The sequence below is a fragment of the Solea solea genome, chromosome 5 (assembly GCF_958295425.1).
Source record: "Solea solea chromosome 5, fSolSol10.1, whole genome shotgun sequence".
Taxonomy (NCBI): Eukaryota; Metazoa; Chordata; class Actinopteri; order Pleuronectiformes; family Soleidae; genus Solea; species Solea solea.
In genome coordinates, this window is record NC_081138.1 from 12,889,355 (window position 1) to 12,906,751 (window position 17,397).

General features: G+C 38.5%; 1 protein-coding gene across 1 annotated transcript in view; it reads right to left on the reverse strand.

Moving 5' to 3' along the window:
* Positions 1-17,397, reverse strand: part of LOC131459246 (A disintegrin and metalloproteinase with thrombospondin motifs 7) — a 74,827-nt gene that overhangs the window by 35,277 nt on the left and 22,153 nt on the right. The window contains exons 8-9 of the mRNA XM_058628798.1: positions 15,441-15,584; positions 3,352-3,496 (exon numbers count right to left, since the gene is read on the reverse strand). Coding sequence (XP_058484781.1) covers positions 3,352-3,496; positions 15,441-15,584 — 289 coding nt within the window. The remainder of the gene's footprint in view (positions 1-3,351; positions 3,497-15,440; positions 15,585-17,397) is intronic.

Here is a 17,397-nt window from a genome sequence, read left to right on the forward strand (position 1 = left end):
TAAAAGGCTATAACCCATTACACAGTACACTACATTTAATTTCTGTCACTTAAGACTCTTCAGTGTTACACACTGGATCATTGCCTCTTCTTAAAGAGAGAAAATATGGCATGTCACCAAAATCCTCAGCAACTTTTACATAAACAGTTAATGTTTTCACACACTCAATCACAGTGTACCATGGGCGCTGCACTGCTTAGGACAGGAAGGCTACACAACAATGTGATGAAAACAGCACACTTTGTCTCTGACACAGCCTTCCTATCATCTAGACCATAATAAAGGACAGTACAAATCCACAATATGGTCTTTTTGAATTCCTGCTGTTGAAGAGAAGCGACAAGAGTGTGGGACCAAGGACATCAAGACTCAAGTAGCTTCTACACACAGGTTTTTATACTCCTGCACAATACATTCAACACTGCCCCTCACTCTCCATCACTTGCCTTTTTTTTTTTTTTACCCTATTACACAAGTAACAGAGCACTTTCTCAACTCAGATTTTAAACTACCTCTAAGTAAGAGTTTCACTGCATGGTCTGAACTGCTGTGTTTCTACTGTGCTTATGACACAGTCTAATGCTGTAGAGAAAACAACACGGTGGTCATAAATCCCAAGCAGCTCTTGCTGTCTTAAAACTCATTGTTATTCTGTCAGTCTGAATGAGGTAGAGGTCACAGTGTTACAGCTCTCATTAAAACCAGTGCCACCCCTCTATGTCCGACAGTAAAAACAGTCTCAGTGGTGTAAGAGTGATAGACTTTAGTGTCAAAGACGTTCCATTTAGGGCTGTTGCGATATCATCTAATTTAAAATTGCTAAGGTCAGGACAGCATAGAATCCTCAGACGTCTTCTCTGTGGTACATTATATAATGACTGTCAGTTAAATATATAGGTTTGTTACTCGTAAGTTTCACTGGTAAAGGAGATCATTACTCATGAATGATGACCACCAGTGTTGAGGATTGCAGAAGCTACAAAATGCATGATGATCAGACAATCTTTCACCAAGCAATACCTCAGCCCAATGCTGTGACCTTAATCTTTAATCTTTGGAATTATTGTATTATGTGAACTGTTGGACTGTAGTATCTTAACTAAATAAATAAATAATTAGTATGTATTGTCCATCACCTGCCAAGGTTACGTACTTCAATGAACAGCTTCTGCCAACTCTGGCATATTTGTAATGTACTGATGTTCATTAATATGCTCTGTCCCAATTGTACACCACCGACTGCAAGCTACCCACAGCTAACACGTAAAGCACAGGTGTAATAACAAAGTCCCAGAGCATATTAAATAATCCATATACTAGCGAGCATGTTATGGACAAAGCAGACTGAATAATCAATGAACGAAGACTCAGTTATACAATAGTAAATTGAACTATGCTGCAGTTAAGAGTGGGGAATGTGGTGGAAATCAAGACTTGAATCCTCATTCCTTGAGGATATTGCAAATTTAAGCACTATAATAATTAGAATATGACTTTTCTTCAGGCTTCTATACATTTCTCAGATCTGAAATACATTTGTCAAAAATGCTTGTTTAGCCTCCACGTCATTTTCACACTTGTTCACATTATAGACACAATTTCTTTCAAAACGAGCACATTCATGCAAAAAGTGCAATTCGTAATGGCTCTCTGCTGAATTATCTTTCCTACCAAAACATCAAGGCATTCATCTATTGTATGAGTCATCACATGCAAAATAGTTGAACCAGTCATCACCATCTGTCAGGCATATGCCCTCTGTAGAATCTTGCCACACTAACGAATGAGGGAATGTAATGCTTAATATTACAGTGTAATTTTTTACACAGACCATAACTGAAAACGTAAAAGTGAATCATGTCCTACCTCATCCCACATACATACAGTAATTTGCTTCACATATATTAAGTGTGATTCGTGAAATGTACCAAAGCTGCTGAGAAAAAACAGCTTAAGTGTTTTTTCATTTTGCTTTTACTTGCTAGATAATATTTTTAAGGTAACTAAATTACCCAGAATTTAACAAAATTTAAAGACAGGACACAACTACACAGGCCTCTTATGATCAGTCATACCCCCACTTGACAAGACAGATGTTTTGCTTTTTAAATTAAAATAAATCAGATGCACCTGACCCCAATCTGGCATCCCACAAGAACACTACTTTAAACTTTATTATTATGAATTATTAAAATTTCACTTTTAAACTCTTTGACACAGCAATTGCATTTGCTCTATTTCACAATAAAGTTGGCCCCCACTGATGTGTAGTGGATACTATCCATCGACACGCAGAGCTTCAAGTCCAGACAACACCCCAGGGAGAATGCTCAAGGTCTGTGTGGTCCAGCTGACAGATGCCCTCACAGATATTATTTGACATTTCTCTGTGCTATACTGTGTTCCTTCAAAAAGATCATCATCATCCTCGTACCAAGGAAATCAGCAGTCATGTCTCATTGACTAACAACCTGCAGCATGACCAGCCAAGACACATTCTTAATCTTAATCTTCTTAATCTTAATCTGAATCTTAATCCCCTCTTTACTGGACCCTCACTCCGGCACTCCTAATCACACTTGGACAATAAGAACACACAATCAGAATGCTGTTCAGTGACTTTAGTTTTGTATTCAACACAATTATCCCATAGCAGCTGGTCGGGAAGCTCTCCCTGATATGACTCAATATGCCAACCTGGCACTTGATTCTCGGCTTTCTGAAAGGAAAACCACAGTCAGTGTTCATCTGCAGTAGGACGTCTTGTACTGTGAGCACAGGTGGCCCCCAAGGCTGTGTGCGAAGCCCACTACTGTTCAACCACGACTGAATCAAGCCTGGATCCAACCGCATCATCAAATTGACTGACAAAACAACTGTGGTGGGCTTTATGAGTGACAACAACAAAACACCATACAGGGAGGAGGTAACGCAGCTGGTGGTCTTGTGTCACAATAACAGCCTTTCTATTCATGTAGACAAAACACTTAAAGAGCTCTTCTCAGTGGCTCTGAAGTAAAGAGACTCACAAGCACCAAGATGGTGGGTGTGCATTTCTCTGCCTTCACTTCCTACGGAAACTGAAAAGAGTCTGTCTTTCACCGCCAATCCTCACCACATGTTACAGAGGAGCTGTGGAGAGTAACTTCACCAGCTGCATCACTTAGTGGTTTGGGAATTGCAAAGTGCAAATCCCTGCAGGACATAGTGACTCATGTGAGATCAAGGACAAAGGCAAAAACAAACAGAAAAAACACAGGACAAAATGACAAACATTGAAATTATTGTACCTTTGAGAAAAGATATGGATAAAAAGGGAGATACACGTTATTTCTGTATTTCGACTCTTACATCCATGTCATCGCAGAGCCGGGACCCAGATCCATACTGCAGTTGGCACTGATGAGTGGAGCTGTACAGAGCCCCAGGAAGGAGCGAGTTCAAGGACAACTTATCCTTCACTGGAGCATCATCGAGGCACCCGCCCCAGCCACGACTGAGTGGGGTGGGAACATGGGGTGGACACAAAAAAAGAAGAGAAATCTGGTGAGCACAGTTTGTCAAGGCACTTTTACGTTTCTGTCTTAATGAAATGAAAGATGATTGTTTCAACCATGTAAGACTACAATTATCATTCTGAAAATATACAGGTGGGCAGGATTTTTTCTAAGAATTATCCATTATCCTAAATGCAATGCACTTCAGGTTTCCAGACAAATGGACAGTTTTTCCTGGAATACACAGGAGAAATTGATACAAGAACCTTCTTAAATGAAAAATCAAAGAAACACAGACATGGTTGCCTTACTAAATGACAAACAGTAACAAAATGATTTCTGGATACTGTAGTGGATCAGCATCACACAAGAGTATTTGACAACAAACACTTTTTGTGCTAATTAACTTAGCAGTCGTTATTTTGCTTTATAGGGCTATTATAGACTAGAGTGAAAACATCTTCCAGACTAGAGCCCCTCGTTCCTCCTAGAGCATAGGCCCCCATTCCAGTCCTGTCAGCTTGACATCTGCATCCAAGTCCCAGCCCGAAGTGTCAGGGACAGGGACATCCCCTCTTTCTTTTTCCTTGCAGGTTCCATGTCAAAGACTGCCTCATGATGTTGGATGCCGGTTTTCTCAGGGTGTGGCCAAACCAGCCCCACCGTCTTCTTAGGATCTCTTGCTCCATAGGACGCTGATCTTTCCTCTGCCACAAATCTAAATTGCTGATGACCTTTGGCCAGCAAATCTAATGGATCCGACGCAGACGCTGGTTGATGAAGGTCTGGCTCTTGTTCATGGTGGTTTTTGTAGTCCAACATTGTTCTGCTTTATACAACAGTACAGTCTTGATGTTCAAGTTGAACAGAAATATCTTGGTGTGGCCGCTCATGTCCTTGGAGTTGCAGATGTTTTTCAGCTGGATGAATGCTGCTCAGTTCTGGACTTCACATCTGCATCTGTCCCTCCTTGCTTATTCATCATACCGCACAGGTATGTGAAGGACTCCACCTCCAGGGTTTAGTCCCACCTGTGCTGAAACATTGAGCAAGTGTGATGACTTGTCCTGCATCAGCTGGTAGCTGTGTGACAGGAGTGCAAGGTCGTCACAAAATCGAGGTCATCCATTTGACGAAAGAAATACTGGTTGCAGGTAGCATAGCTACACAACATACCAAATCTGTCTGAAGTGTTCCCCTGAATAATTTCTGAAGGGCAATTTTCACTTGCCCCTCTACATCAACAAGAATCCTGATACACCAACATGTGAACCTGCAAAACTGAGGGGTTGGGCTCAGCAGTAGGGGTAAGGGTTGAAATGGGATCGAGCCCAAGTCTGATTGCAGTCGTGTTTAGGTCTGAGTTCAAATGACTAACGCTCAAGTTAAATCAACTCGAGTCCTGAAAATGTGGAGTCAAGTCTAACTTGAGTGTGAATCCTGTGTTAGAGCACTGGAGTAAGTCCTGACTGTAAGTTTAACACATGCATCAATACATGCAGGTATAGACACATGCATTCATAGATAATACAGCACACCTTTCTGCCATATTTCTGTGTCTAAGAACAAATCTCACGATGTGCTATCATACTGGGATCGTAAAGGAAAGTGAAAGCTATCACAGAGTTAGTCGTCACGCGTGGAGGGGAAAATATGACAAGGATAAGAGGGTTTTCATATTTTATTTCCAGCAGCACAAGACTGTGACTAACATTACAACATCATTTAATATTAGGCCATCAACCATTTAATATGGGCATTTCCAATCTCTGCATAAAAACAAACTGAATGGAAAGACAAAACAAGTCTTGAAATGTGGCAGTTAAGTTTTTACTCTTGAGGGAAATAATACAAGTTGATATAATGAGCAGTGGGAACGAAAAAATAGGACATTTAAAAATCACACGACCGAAATGCTGCTCCCACTTCTGAAGGAAACCACAACATTTCTCGACTAAGAAGAAGCAAATATAACAACAATACTGAATTAACATCTTTATGAAAAGCATATATCAAAAGCAAGTGACACTCTTTACTTGCATCTCATCAAGTTGTGCTGTTATTCACACAGACTTTGGCACCAACAACTGCCAATATTTACTATATAGGAGTTGATTGAAACATCTTAACCTGGAGTAATTATGTTTGAATAAAGGTTCATGAAAGATTTTTGTAATTAAAACCTAGTAAGGCACCAAGGTTATAATAGCTTTGGATTTTTAAAATGAGTACCTTTTCACTAGTTTTTAGAACAGGTTAGCTTAGTTTATTTATTTTTTTTATTATTATTTATAAATGCTTAGTTTGAGTTTTTTGTAATATGCCAGGTGCATGATCCAAAAAGGTCATCATAAGTTTTGTGTCATAAAAACTCAGCAAAGGTTTTAATTAAACTTTTAAATTTTAAAGGTTTATTAGGACAGATTAAAAACCATTCCTGAATCAAATTTAACAGTGTACAAGAAAGTAACCTGAAGTGCAAAATGTGCATGATAGTGCAGAGGTTGGATGCAGTTACTGGTAAAATAAATATACCCAACAGACTAAATATGCAAATAGACCCAACATTATTATTACTCGTATTATTATTATAAGACACATCACATTGTTTGTGAGCCAGGAGTCCCCGGGAGCTCAATTTGAGGAAAAACATGATTAAAAACATGAGCAAAATTAAAAAAACCAATAAACTCAACGAAAGACGAGAGGTTTCATTCACTTAGATGAATCAACTCAACCCAATTAACTATGTAACGAATGTTATGTTTAACTCACGTAACCTTATGTCCCGCATTGTAAACAAAAACAAATTAAAAACATTTTATTATGCTGTCTCAAATACAACCCAATTGCTGGCAGAGAAAAAAGAAATACACTTCAGTTTCAGTTAGTTATCATTTTTTGTAACTCTTGTTTTTGTTTTTATTAACGAAAACATTTATTCAATTTTGTTATTTCGTTAAGTTTTCTTTAATTTTCGTTAACTTTAATAAGGCACTTGAGTAAAACTTTAAGATTGTGGAATTTTGTTTCCATTGACTGACCACAGCACACCCAGGGCCACACGGTGTAGTGGTTAGCACTCTTGCCTTTGCAGCAAAACCCGGGTTCGACCCCGGTAGGACCAAGGACCTTTCTGCATGTCTGTAGATGGCCCAAGATTTGCAGGAGGTGGATAAAGAAATGTGCCCCTAACCCACATCTGAAGAGAGAAGAGTAAAGAGTAAATGACACCATTGGGTATTCAAATACAATTAAATATTAAAAATGAAAAACCTAAGAGATGCATTACTTTCACAGTACTGTACATGAATGATGTACAGTGCCATTTCTTCTGATATACAAATTAGATTAGATTTAATCTTAGTCATTACAGTGAAATGCTGATTAGTAGAATGCAATGAAGCAGTAAACTGCAGTATAATGTAACATATGGGAATGCATTAACATTAATGATGTGCACTTTACATGGATGTAAAGTTTAACACTATAAACACACTTTAGACAATGTATACTGAACTGTAACACAACAAACAAAAAGGCTTACAACTCTAATATATAAAGGTGTGTGAGCATAATAAAAATGTAGGCACATGTAAACACCTGCTGAATAGATCTAATCTTTACAAATGTAGTGAGAAAGTGGGAACATTACTTCTTTCCATAATAGCTGTTAGGCCCCTCCATAACATGAACTGACAGTAAAACGAGCTAACGCTAATGTTAGGCTAAAGGTTACTATCGTTCTGCAGAAAAATCATTTCATGACACTATTTTTACTGTACCTCTGTCTTTGTCGCGTTTTTCTTCCTCTTCTTTTCTTTATTTCCTTCCCTGGGCACCGGAAAGTCTTGGTCGTTCTGACATTGTTGTCAAATTGCTGGGGTCACGTCAGAAAACTCAAGCAAAGACTCAAGCATCTCTCAGAGTCAGACGACAGGGGGCTTAATAAAGTGTTATTATTATTTAATAGGCTTTGCTATGCAGTTAAATTAATGTGGGCTTATTTTTTTTCATAGTAAGAAATAATAGCACAGTTTTAGGATAAGACACCTTTTTTTTTCTTCCCCCATTGCTGGGCCCCCTAGATGGCGGCGCCCTTAGCATTTGCCTATATTGCCACGGGCCGGCCCTGTCCCCGTGTGTGCATGGGCTTTCTCCGGGTTGTCCGGCTTAACTCCCACAGTCCAAAAACATGCAATATTGAGATTAGATTAATTGAACACTCTAAATTGACCATAGGTGTAAATGTTAGTGTGAATGGTTGAATGGCTGTTTGTCTCTATATGTGGCCCTATGATGGACTGGCACGTCCATGGTGTACCCCGCCGATCGCCCTATGTCAGCTGAAATTGGCACAGCACCCCACCACGACCCTCCTATGGAGGATAAAGCGATAGAAAATGACTGACCCAGTGTTTTGCTGCATGGTATACATGTATTTTATCTTCTGAGACCTGGGAATTCACATGTTAAAATGTATTAATAGAGCTGAGTGCAAACATTAGGGGAACTTTGATTTTCTATCTACAGCGAAGCAGAGCAATTTCATTCAAATGTAAAAACAGTGATGGTTGGACTGACTCAGTCCATGACTAATTGTTAATTACTAATCTATAATTGTTGTCAGTCCTTTCTTTATCTGTAATTACATTAAACAATTGAAAGACAAATTGGACACAGCTCATTCAGATGAAGTTCATATACTAAAAACAAGCAACTAGCAATATGATAAAATCTTGTTTTCATATATTATTGAAAAAGTTTAATAAAAGCACTATCTGAGGAAAAAAGGTGGCAATATACATGTAGGCGATGAGTATATAGCTGACATTCTCTTTAGAGATAGTTTTAGTTTTGACCTTCTTCATAGCTGTGTGGTTTAATGAGCACAAGTGATGCTTAACGAAGGCAAACTGACCAAGTGTTAATCATGAAGAAGCCTTATGCACACTGTTTTACACCATAATGATGAAACACCTATTGTGAGAAAATCCACTGTTAAGGACATGAACAGATTGTGCTTTTACACCATAAATATTAAAATGATATGATCCTGGATAAAAAAAAATCAAAATAGTCTTAAAAAAAAGTGGAAGGGAATTGGGCTTAAAATCCTGGAACAGGTCAAGTGCTAGGGTGCCTCTGAGCAAGGTCCTGAAACACCAATGCGACCTGGGCACAGATACTGTAATTGCTGCCCACTGGTCCTGTATCAAGCCTTTGTGTGTGTTGTCTAATTCTAATTCTAACTGATCCTTCCAACACATTTTCTTGCTCAATCTCAAAAACATAGCACAATAACTCTGATGCCACAGACACATTGGTGCTGAACTGCAGCCATGTTTCTGACAGCTAATGAATTAGAGGTGAGAATGAACAACAACAATTGGCATGTTTGGCATATTACTGTGAGGAAGAACAGGGTTGGATGTTAATAACACTTGTCAAGGAGGAAATGTTTTGGCTGCATTGGTCTGTTTGTTTGTCTGCTTATAAGAAAGTTTGTTAAAATACAAACCAACAAAAAAGTTTACTTTATTAGATAAAGGAGTGCAGTGACACTGTGGGAAACTTGGTGGCCTTGGTCCAGGCTTGTGCTATTGAGTTCTTTGGTCATTTCATTTATTGTCAGTATACAAATGTGATTATACACCCTGTTTGGAGCCTGTGCTGTATAAGCAATACACATTTCCAAATGTATTTTATAAGTTTATTTTAATACCCAACAGACATTTTTATCAATTTCTCCCAAATTGAAAATGTCTCCACAGAATAAGTTAAACAAAAGATACAAAAATAGATACATTTGACCCAGAATGTCAAACTCTTTGTTTAGGATTTAACAATAAAATTATAAATGAAAACGTGAGTAAGATGACCTCACACCGATTACTGAATGGCACCAATTAAAATGTTCTCCATGAGTGCCTCAGGACTGAAAAGCAGCTCAGATGATAAATCAGGTTCTTCTGGAGCCTTGAAAAAGCTAGATTTCCTGGAAATGTTTACACCATTTCACTCTTTGATGATTCCATGTATCTCAAAACTACTTGACATACCTCACATTGATATTACTCACATTGATATTAGCCATTAAGTTACATTTCCTTGCCTCTGTGTCCCTGAAGAGCTTCTCCTCTGGATATTGAAGAGCTCTGTGACAGCATCTAAACCACTCTTCTCTTAACCTTCTAAATTCCACATAAAATGACACATACAATTCCACATAAATAACACCTAAAGACTAAGCAGCTGGAGCAGTTGAGGCCTTCCAGTCAACTGAAGTGATACACAATGAAGCCTTTGTCCTGCTGTCAGTCAAAGAGATAAAACAGAGAAAATGGGAAGGGAGAAAATTGCTGGCATTTAGAGCAAATTAGATGGAGAGACTCATATCAGTTAAGTTTGGCGAACAATATGATCAATGCAAAGCAAGGGGGAGTTAAGTGGGTAGCTGGAAATGAGAAAGAGAGAGAGAGAGAGAGAGAGAGAGAGAGAGAGAGAGAGAGAGAGAGAGAGAGAGGGGGAAAGAGGAAAATAACAGGGACAAACCACCACTGAAGGGGGTGGGTCGAAAGACAGTATCACATTTCTCCTTTCCTTTCAGTGGTTATCTGGCCTCAGTCAATGAAAATACTTAAGCATCTTCCATTCGTTTTATTCGCTCTTTTTGTTGACTTTAGCTGTCACTAATGAACTAAGTATAATTTGAATATCCATTCATTAAAGACAACATAGACCGGAAACTCCAATTAACGCAGTGTTTGTGTGTGTATCTGCGTCATTACCTCGTTTATGAAACCCTAAAGTTTCAGAACAAACAGTTCAGCCACTGCTGAGAAAATAGTGTTGTATTGTTTTCCTGGGCTCTGTGAAGCGGATCGGCACTTCCGTAGTTTGATGTCGTCATCAAAAATCCTCACCACTCCTCTCACCACCGTAGCGCCTCCCGGTGCGGGCACTAGTCCGGGCACATCCGGTTGCGTACATTCAACCGCAGAAGAAGAAGAACTACTCTTGTTGTAGCTGCTGAGATGCAGAGCATCCACCGTGCCAGAGGGGGAGCTGTGTGTGGGGGGTGTGATTTTGGTCTGAAACAGCGCGGCTAACGAGAGCGTCAGTGAGGAGATATTTTGATCGGCTCGTTTGCAGCGATTAGGAGGATTTTAACCATGAAAACAAGTTAATATAGACCTCCATAACTAACATTTATGTGCTATACCATCATTCGATGTCACCTTTAAATCTTTCTAGTAACTACTATGTGAATCCTAGCAGTAATAAACTGTTAGACATGAAATAAGACTAAGGTGACCAGATCCCAACAAAGTAAATGAGGGACAAGGAGAATTTCTACGTGGGAAAAATTGTGAGAAAAAAAAGTGCTCAGAGGTCGAGGAAATCGTTGCTAGAATGTCTATTTGACCTAGATAAACACAGGATTGACTCTATGTATTGAGTGTACAACAGGTGCTTCATAAAAGCTATGGCTTATAAAATATAGAACCAGCCCAGGGTTATTTTTCTTCCCCACACTTTTGATCATTGAGGCATTACATAAACATTAGGGCAGCCTGTGGCCAAGTGGAAAGGAAACTTGGTTTGTAACTGGAGGGTCGCCGGTTCAAGTCCCCACCAGGTCAAAAGGGCTGGGGTACCCCTGAGCAAGTTACCCAACCCCCATTGCTCCCCGGCGCTACTCAATGTGGCATCCCACTGCTCCTAATTCTAGGATGGGTCAAATTTAGAGAAATAATTTCCCTAAGGGGAATAATAAAGTATAAGATTTAGACTTATAAGTAACAAATAAAAGTATCTGTGACTATGGCTGCAGCTTTTTTTTTTTGCAATTTCTTCAGTAGTCTGTTGATCTGTATGACTCTCCTCCACTTGTCAAGAAATGTCAGGAAAGGCAAACAAGTCCTTCAGCTGCTTCACCTAATTGTGAGTAGTTTCCCTGTTCTTTTTTCCAGCTGCATCTTCTTTTCTTTGCTGTAGTTTCCAAAATGTTTCCCTCAAAATCGGTATAATTTGTGACTGACTCAAACTTTTCCTACAACAAGAGGGAGACGCCGCCCTGCGTTTGACAGGTTGATTGACAGCAGTCTCGCAGCTCCACGGTGACAGCTACCCTCCGCTTTTATGGCCATTAGATGAAATGTCAACATTTACATTTATAAAAGCATCGAGAGCCGATTGCAGGATAGCCTCTCAATATGAGGCAGGTATAACAGTCTTCAGCCAGAATCTCGTAGTCAGAGACTCAAACAATGACAATTCTAATATTGTTAAGTCCTAAGCCGCACAAAATAAACTGAGATGTGATAATTATATGAAAATTAATTCGTTTGAAAACTTAAAATACTTCATTAACTGTGCTCAACTCAAAATGAGGTCCTGACAGAGAATGCTTGCTAACATCACTGGGAGATATTCAAAAAAGGAGATCCTTTTTTGTTTTAAGTTATTCTAGCAGCGTAAGTCTCAGGGAGAGCAGAGTTGTTTCATCATCAAATTATCACATTATTCATTCTTGTGAGGAGCTGGAGCCAAACTCCAATTCCAGACAAAAGGATGCCATCCTATCATAAGGCCAACATGTAGACAAACAACGATTCTCATTCATATTCACACCTATGGTCAGTTTCTTCAGTTAACTCAACCTGACCCCTATCTGCATGCTTTTGGCCTGTGGGAGGAAGCGGGTGTGACCATAGAAAAATGTGCAGCACTTTTTCGATCACTCTTTCAAAGCCATTCACACGCACAGTTGTCAGGAGCAACATGGGGTTAAGTGTCACGCCCCAGGACACATCGGCATGTAGACTAGCAGAGACAGGAATCAAACCCACAACCTTCAAGTTGAAAGGCGATTCACAGAGCTACCTTCATCCTTACAAATATTCTATGAATGGTTTAGTTATTTTGTCTGTCTATACTCATGACCCTGTTAAATGTGCTGCTGCCTGTCTGGGCCAGGACACCCTCGTAAAAAAGACATTTAATCTGAATGAAGCTTTCCTGGTGAAATAATCATAAAAAATGGTTTTCCTTTATCATCACATCCCTCATTGGCAGGTATCTGTCTGTCTGTCTGTCTGTCTGTCTGTCCAAATGGTCACATGTAGTATCTCAGTACTATATAAAGGCTTGCCATGACATTTGGATGGATTTCTATGACTTATCTCTTATCTAGTCCCTCTCTGTCATTTCCTGTTTTTCCTGAGTTTCTTGTTTTGCCACAGTTATGCTGTCTATCTCTGTTTGAGTGTGAATTCTTCAAGTGAATCGGCTCCTCCTGCTGCTAGTCCATCCGCACCCCTGAAACCCTCAACACTCATAAAATTAAACCTCTCAATTGAGCCTCTAGTCTTTGGCAGATAAGGTTGGATATGCCCCTCATCCACATAAGCACACTAGGAGCCCCACAACTGGAGAAGTTGAAAAACTTTCCTTCCTCAATTTTTGTTTAAAAACTCCAGGACTGTGCTGTAGTACAAACAGTTACCACAGTTACACACATTAGCTTCCTGACTGGTTCTTATCAGCTGTGACTCAACTATTGGCCATGAATGAAAAGCTCCAGTAAACAGTGAAGTGAGAGAATCAACTTCTGTTTATACCTACATGTGCATCCCAACTACCTGAATGGTCACGTGATAAATATTTTTAGGCCCATTAGTCTGCATGCAGCTTGATTTTTACCTGAAAATGCCATTTTTAAATGAAAACGTAGTATTTCCCTGTGTTGGCCTGCACTCAGTGTACTGCTGCTCAGCCTGTTTGCTTTGCCCAGCTGCCTGTCAGCTACCACTGCCTGCTTTGGCCCAGCTCTACAAAATCTCTCCAGCCCAATTGAACCTTTGAACATTGCTTGTCTGATGGAAGTCCAAGCTAAATTTGTATAAACTGTCAACCTCTTCAGTTTGTGACAAAAATAAATAAAGAAAGAAAGTGGTAATCACAAGCCACAGTAATTATATTCCAACATAAGTGTGACAAACACTCAAACCAGTGGCCTTTGTTTAGCAAACTCTACCCTCTGTCCTTTTTGTTCATGTGTATTCAAGAAGCTACAAAACTGACAAAAGTGGCTGAATTCCAGGTGCTTGTAGCTGGAACACCCAGGGCCACTGTGATGAAGTAATTTATTCAGCAAAAAAAAAAAAAAATCGACAAGCTGTTCAACTCCTTAATTATAGTTTCTCTTTATCACACTTTAACATCCAAAAGAAAGCGTAATGAGAGTAAAGCAGATGCAGCTACTCTTCCATGAATTCTGAGTGACCAGATGCAGTACTTAGATAACAGATAAGAAAATAGATTTTAGTCCAAGATGTGTTTGTATAGCCTTGGAAAATATCATATGAAAATATAATATTAAATCAGAGCTTTAAAATATATTATTGTTACTGCTGTTTGGCTTGTTTCATACTGTTTTAATGTGTCTGAGCATTTGTTAAAAGAGCAAAATAAATAAAACAAATTATTATTATTATTAGTTAACAAGGAAATTATATTATTATGCTATTATTAATATTAACTTTATCTTCTACCAAAAAACTATGTTGGATCCATCCAGTGTATGTAGTTCTGCAGGTTAGTTATGACTTGATTCATTTAAAACAGTGAAATTACACTTAAATCAGCAGCTCAGCTGATTCATATGTGAACATCTCAGTACGGTGATTTTCCCTTATAGAAATGTGTATGAGATATGATTAACATGATGCTGCATCTGACCTTAGGTCAGGATTTGGCTGAAATTTAAACAACAAATCTATCTTAAGAAATGTCTTATGATACAAAATAAACCTCAATTACTGATTTTAGTAATTGAGTTGTATTATTTCCATAAATCCTTTCTTTAAATGCATTAAAACTTGTGTGTGTATGTACAGTATTCAACATACACTGACAGAAAATTGTTTAGTGCACAAACACAAAAATACTATTACATCGCCACTAAGTATTGAAAGATTTTTGTGACCTGCTTCTAGTGTCATTATGACCGTGCAGCACACACGCATGTGCTGGACTAGTCGGCTGTGAACTACTTGCCGGGTATATGATTACATTCATAAGATTTCACATGACTGGCAGATCTCTGAGAATATTCCCCAAACCTTAATTTTATATTATTCTATATACATTTTGCATTTATGTATTCACACTATGCCTTTGAGATATGTCATATAGTACCATGCAAGTCTTCGGGCACCATCAGCTTTGTTGTTTTTATGTCTGTCAAAAATGTCTGTAATACTGTAATACAACATGTGCATGTAATGTTCAAGCATGTCGAGAAAAGTAGTGTTTTAAAAGTATTAATTAGGGTTCCACTCCAGGTTTAAGAGAGCCAGAGTTGTGCAACTGTTCAAGTGTAGGAGCAGTTTGCACTTCACACTGGACACTTTAACATTTAGAACCTTTATGTGTTTATAGATCACATATTCAAGCATTTTTGTGATATAAAGTAGCAATAATTGTGTAGAAGTCACAAAAAAGACCACTTTTCTTTTCTTTTTGTTCTTAAAGTGTGACGTATTTCCAAATTTCACAAATTCAACCCGATTTTAAACATTATGAGCACTTTTTGCTCAGGTGTGTTTATATAGTTGGTGAAAATGAATTTGAAAATTTTCATCATATTGCTTAGGTTGCGCTGAAAAAAAAGGATATAAGACACTCTATATTGCACATTCTTATACCCTCTGTATATAGTGTATCTTTAAACAAAGTAATAGAAAAAAGCAGCCAAAATGCTCTATGGTCTAAGGGTTTAAACTGCATACATGTTTCCCTTGTTTTCTGGATGTGTTCCAATGAAGTGACTGAGAGAAATAATTGTACTGTATGGTCACTGTAGCCTTGCTAAAACAACAGACTTTTGCACAGTACAGTATGTCAGTATGTAATATAGACATGTTTAACACTCACTCTAAGAAGCGGGTGATATACTGGCGACTGCAACGTGACCATCTGGGCAGGGAGGTGCTGTACAAGAGCTGTGGAGACATGACGAAAGGTCGTTTTCCAATGGGTTCACAGTCATTACCGTTGCCATCATGCTGAATCCCAAAGCTGTGACATAAAAGAACATCCCACAGAATGGGCAATTAAAGAGAGTGAGCACCACATGTTACACTTCATAGAAAAGAGACAATTTACTACATCAAGCAAATGGCAATTACTTGTTAAATGCCTATACATTATGTAAATACCAACAAACACTGGATTAATGAGCCACAAAGAGGTCATTTTTACAATTAAAGCCTGATGTAATATTAAGGCGGTCATATGGATTTCCTGATGTTTCAGAGGTTTCGACATTTTATCAAAAAAATGCTAAAACATATCAAAAATAACTAGGATATATCAGGTTGTATTATAAACATCAAAATGCTGAGTGAAAGGCTGCTTTTCACAATAAAAACGCTCAATAATTAGCAAGATGTTTATCCTGGTAGACATACGGCCAAAACAGAATAACATGCATCTTATCCAAATGGGCTCTAATTGTGAGAATCACCACTGTTCTTTTAACAGTCTGCACAATTGCAATTTTGAATGCTGAGACCAACCTCAGTCTATAAGTGCACCACTGACACTGACACTCTCCTTACAGGGAAACAGAAGATTTGTATGCACCATGGGCTCCTGTCAGTCCAGCGCCTGTTCATGCACTTAGCATAACAAACACCCTGAACATATACCCAGGTATATACAACCATGCACACATACAGCGCTGTGGAGGCTGGGGAGCTGTCAATACTTTACCAATTTGAGTCAATACCCAACTGACTGAAGATGAACAAATACAATGAAGCTATCAATCACACAGATTTCCAATTACTAAAGGATCGATGGAGTAAACGAGATTATGTTTCCAGCTGTGTAGGTTCTATAGTTTTATTCAGATTTCAGGACATATAACGTGTTAACAATACTGTCTCTGCAATGAAATTAAATACAGAGTGACATTCCATTTATGTACAGTAAAAAGACATTAAAGACATGAATAATAGTGTACATTAGGGCTGGGTATCGCTACAAATGTCATGTTTGTTATATGCTCTTTGTTTGATGTGTTTTTATGACAAAGGTCATGCATTTTCAAATATGGTATTAAAAGCCTTGAGATGAAACTGTAGTAATGGGGGCAAATGTTCAATATAATCAATTATGACAGACCAAATCATTTCAACTTATACTGTACTAAATGTTCAAGGCTTAATTTAAGCAGATATTGTTCCGCAATCAACCACATTTCATCTATCTGCTATAAATGTTTACATTCAGAGTCAAGAAAAGGATGAACTAAGTTACCTGAAAAATTTGAATCCTACCAGCAGAATGAATGGAATGAATAACAATAAAGAGATCACAATTGAGCAGAACATAATGAACATATAATGAACTTGAAACAGTATTGCTAAGCAACTGTAAAGATGCACGACATCTATGTTGACCTTTGTCCAAAGCTCTGCTTTAACTCATTTGAGCTACATATAAACTTTTGAAACCACATTATTTATCAAAAGGTAAAGTTGAGATTTTTGTGTTCTCCTTATTGGAACAAAATTTAGCTGTGGATTTAATAAATCCTTGAATCCTGATCCTTAAAGCCTTTCCTGCAACAAAGCAAAGCACACTAGCCATGTCCTATTTCAAGTGTTGCATCCTTTGGATGAATTGGGAGGACACTAGTTGTACTTTCTGTAGCTCAGTTGCCAGCATCGTAAGCCTGTTAGCTTGGTCACCACTGGTATATTAATTATGGATGGAATGATGTACGTAGCAGGGATTCACAGCTGCCTGCATCCAGGTTAATCAATTCAGATACTAATGCAATACTAAGACAATGTGAACCTACACTGACCCGCAACAACAATAA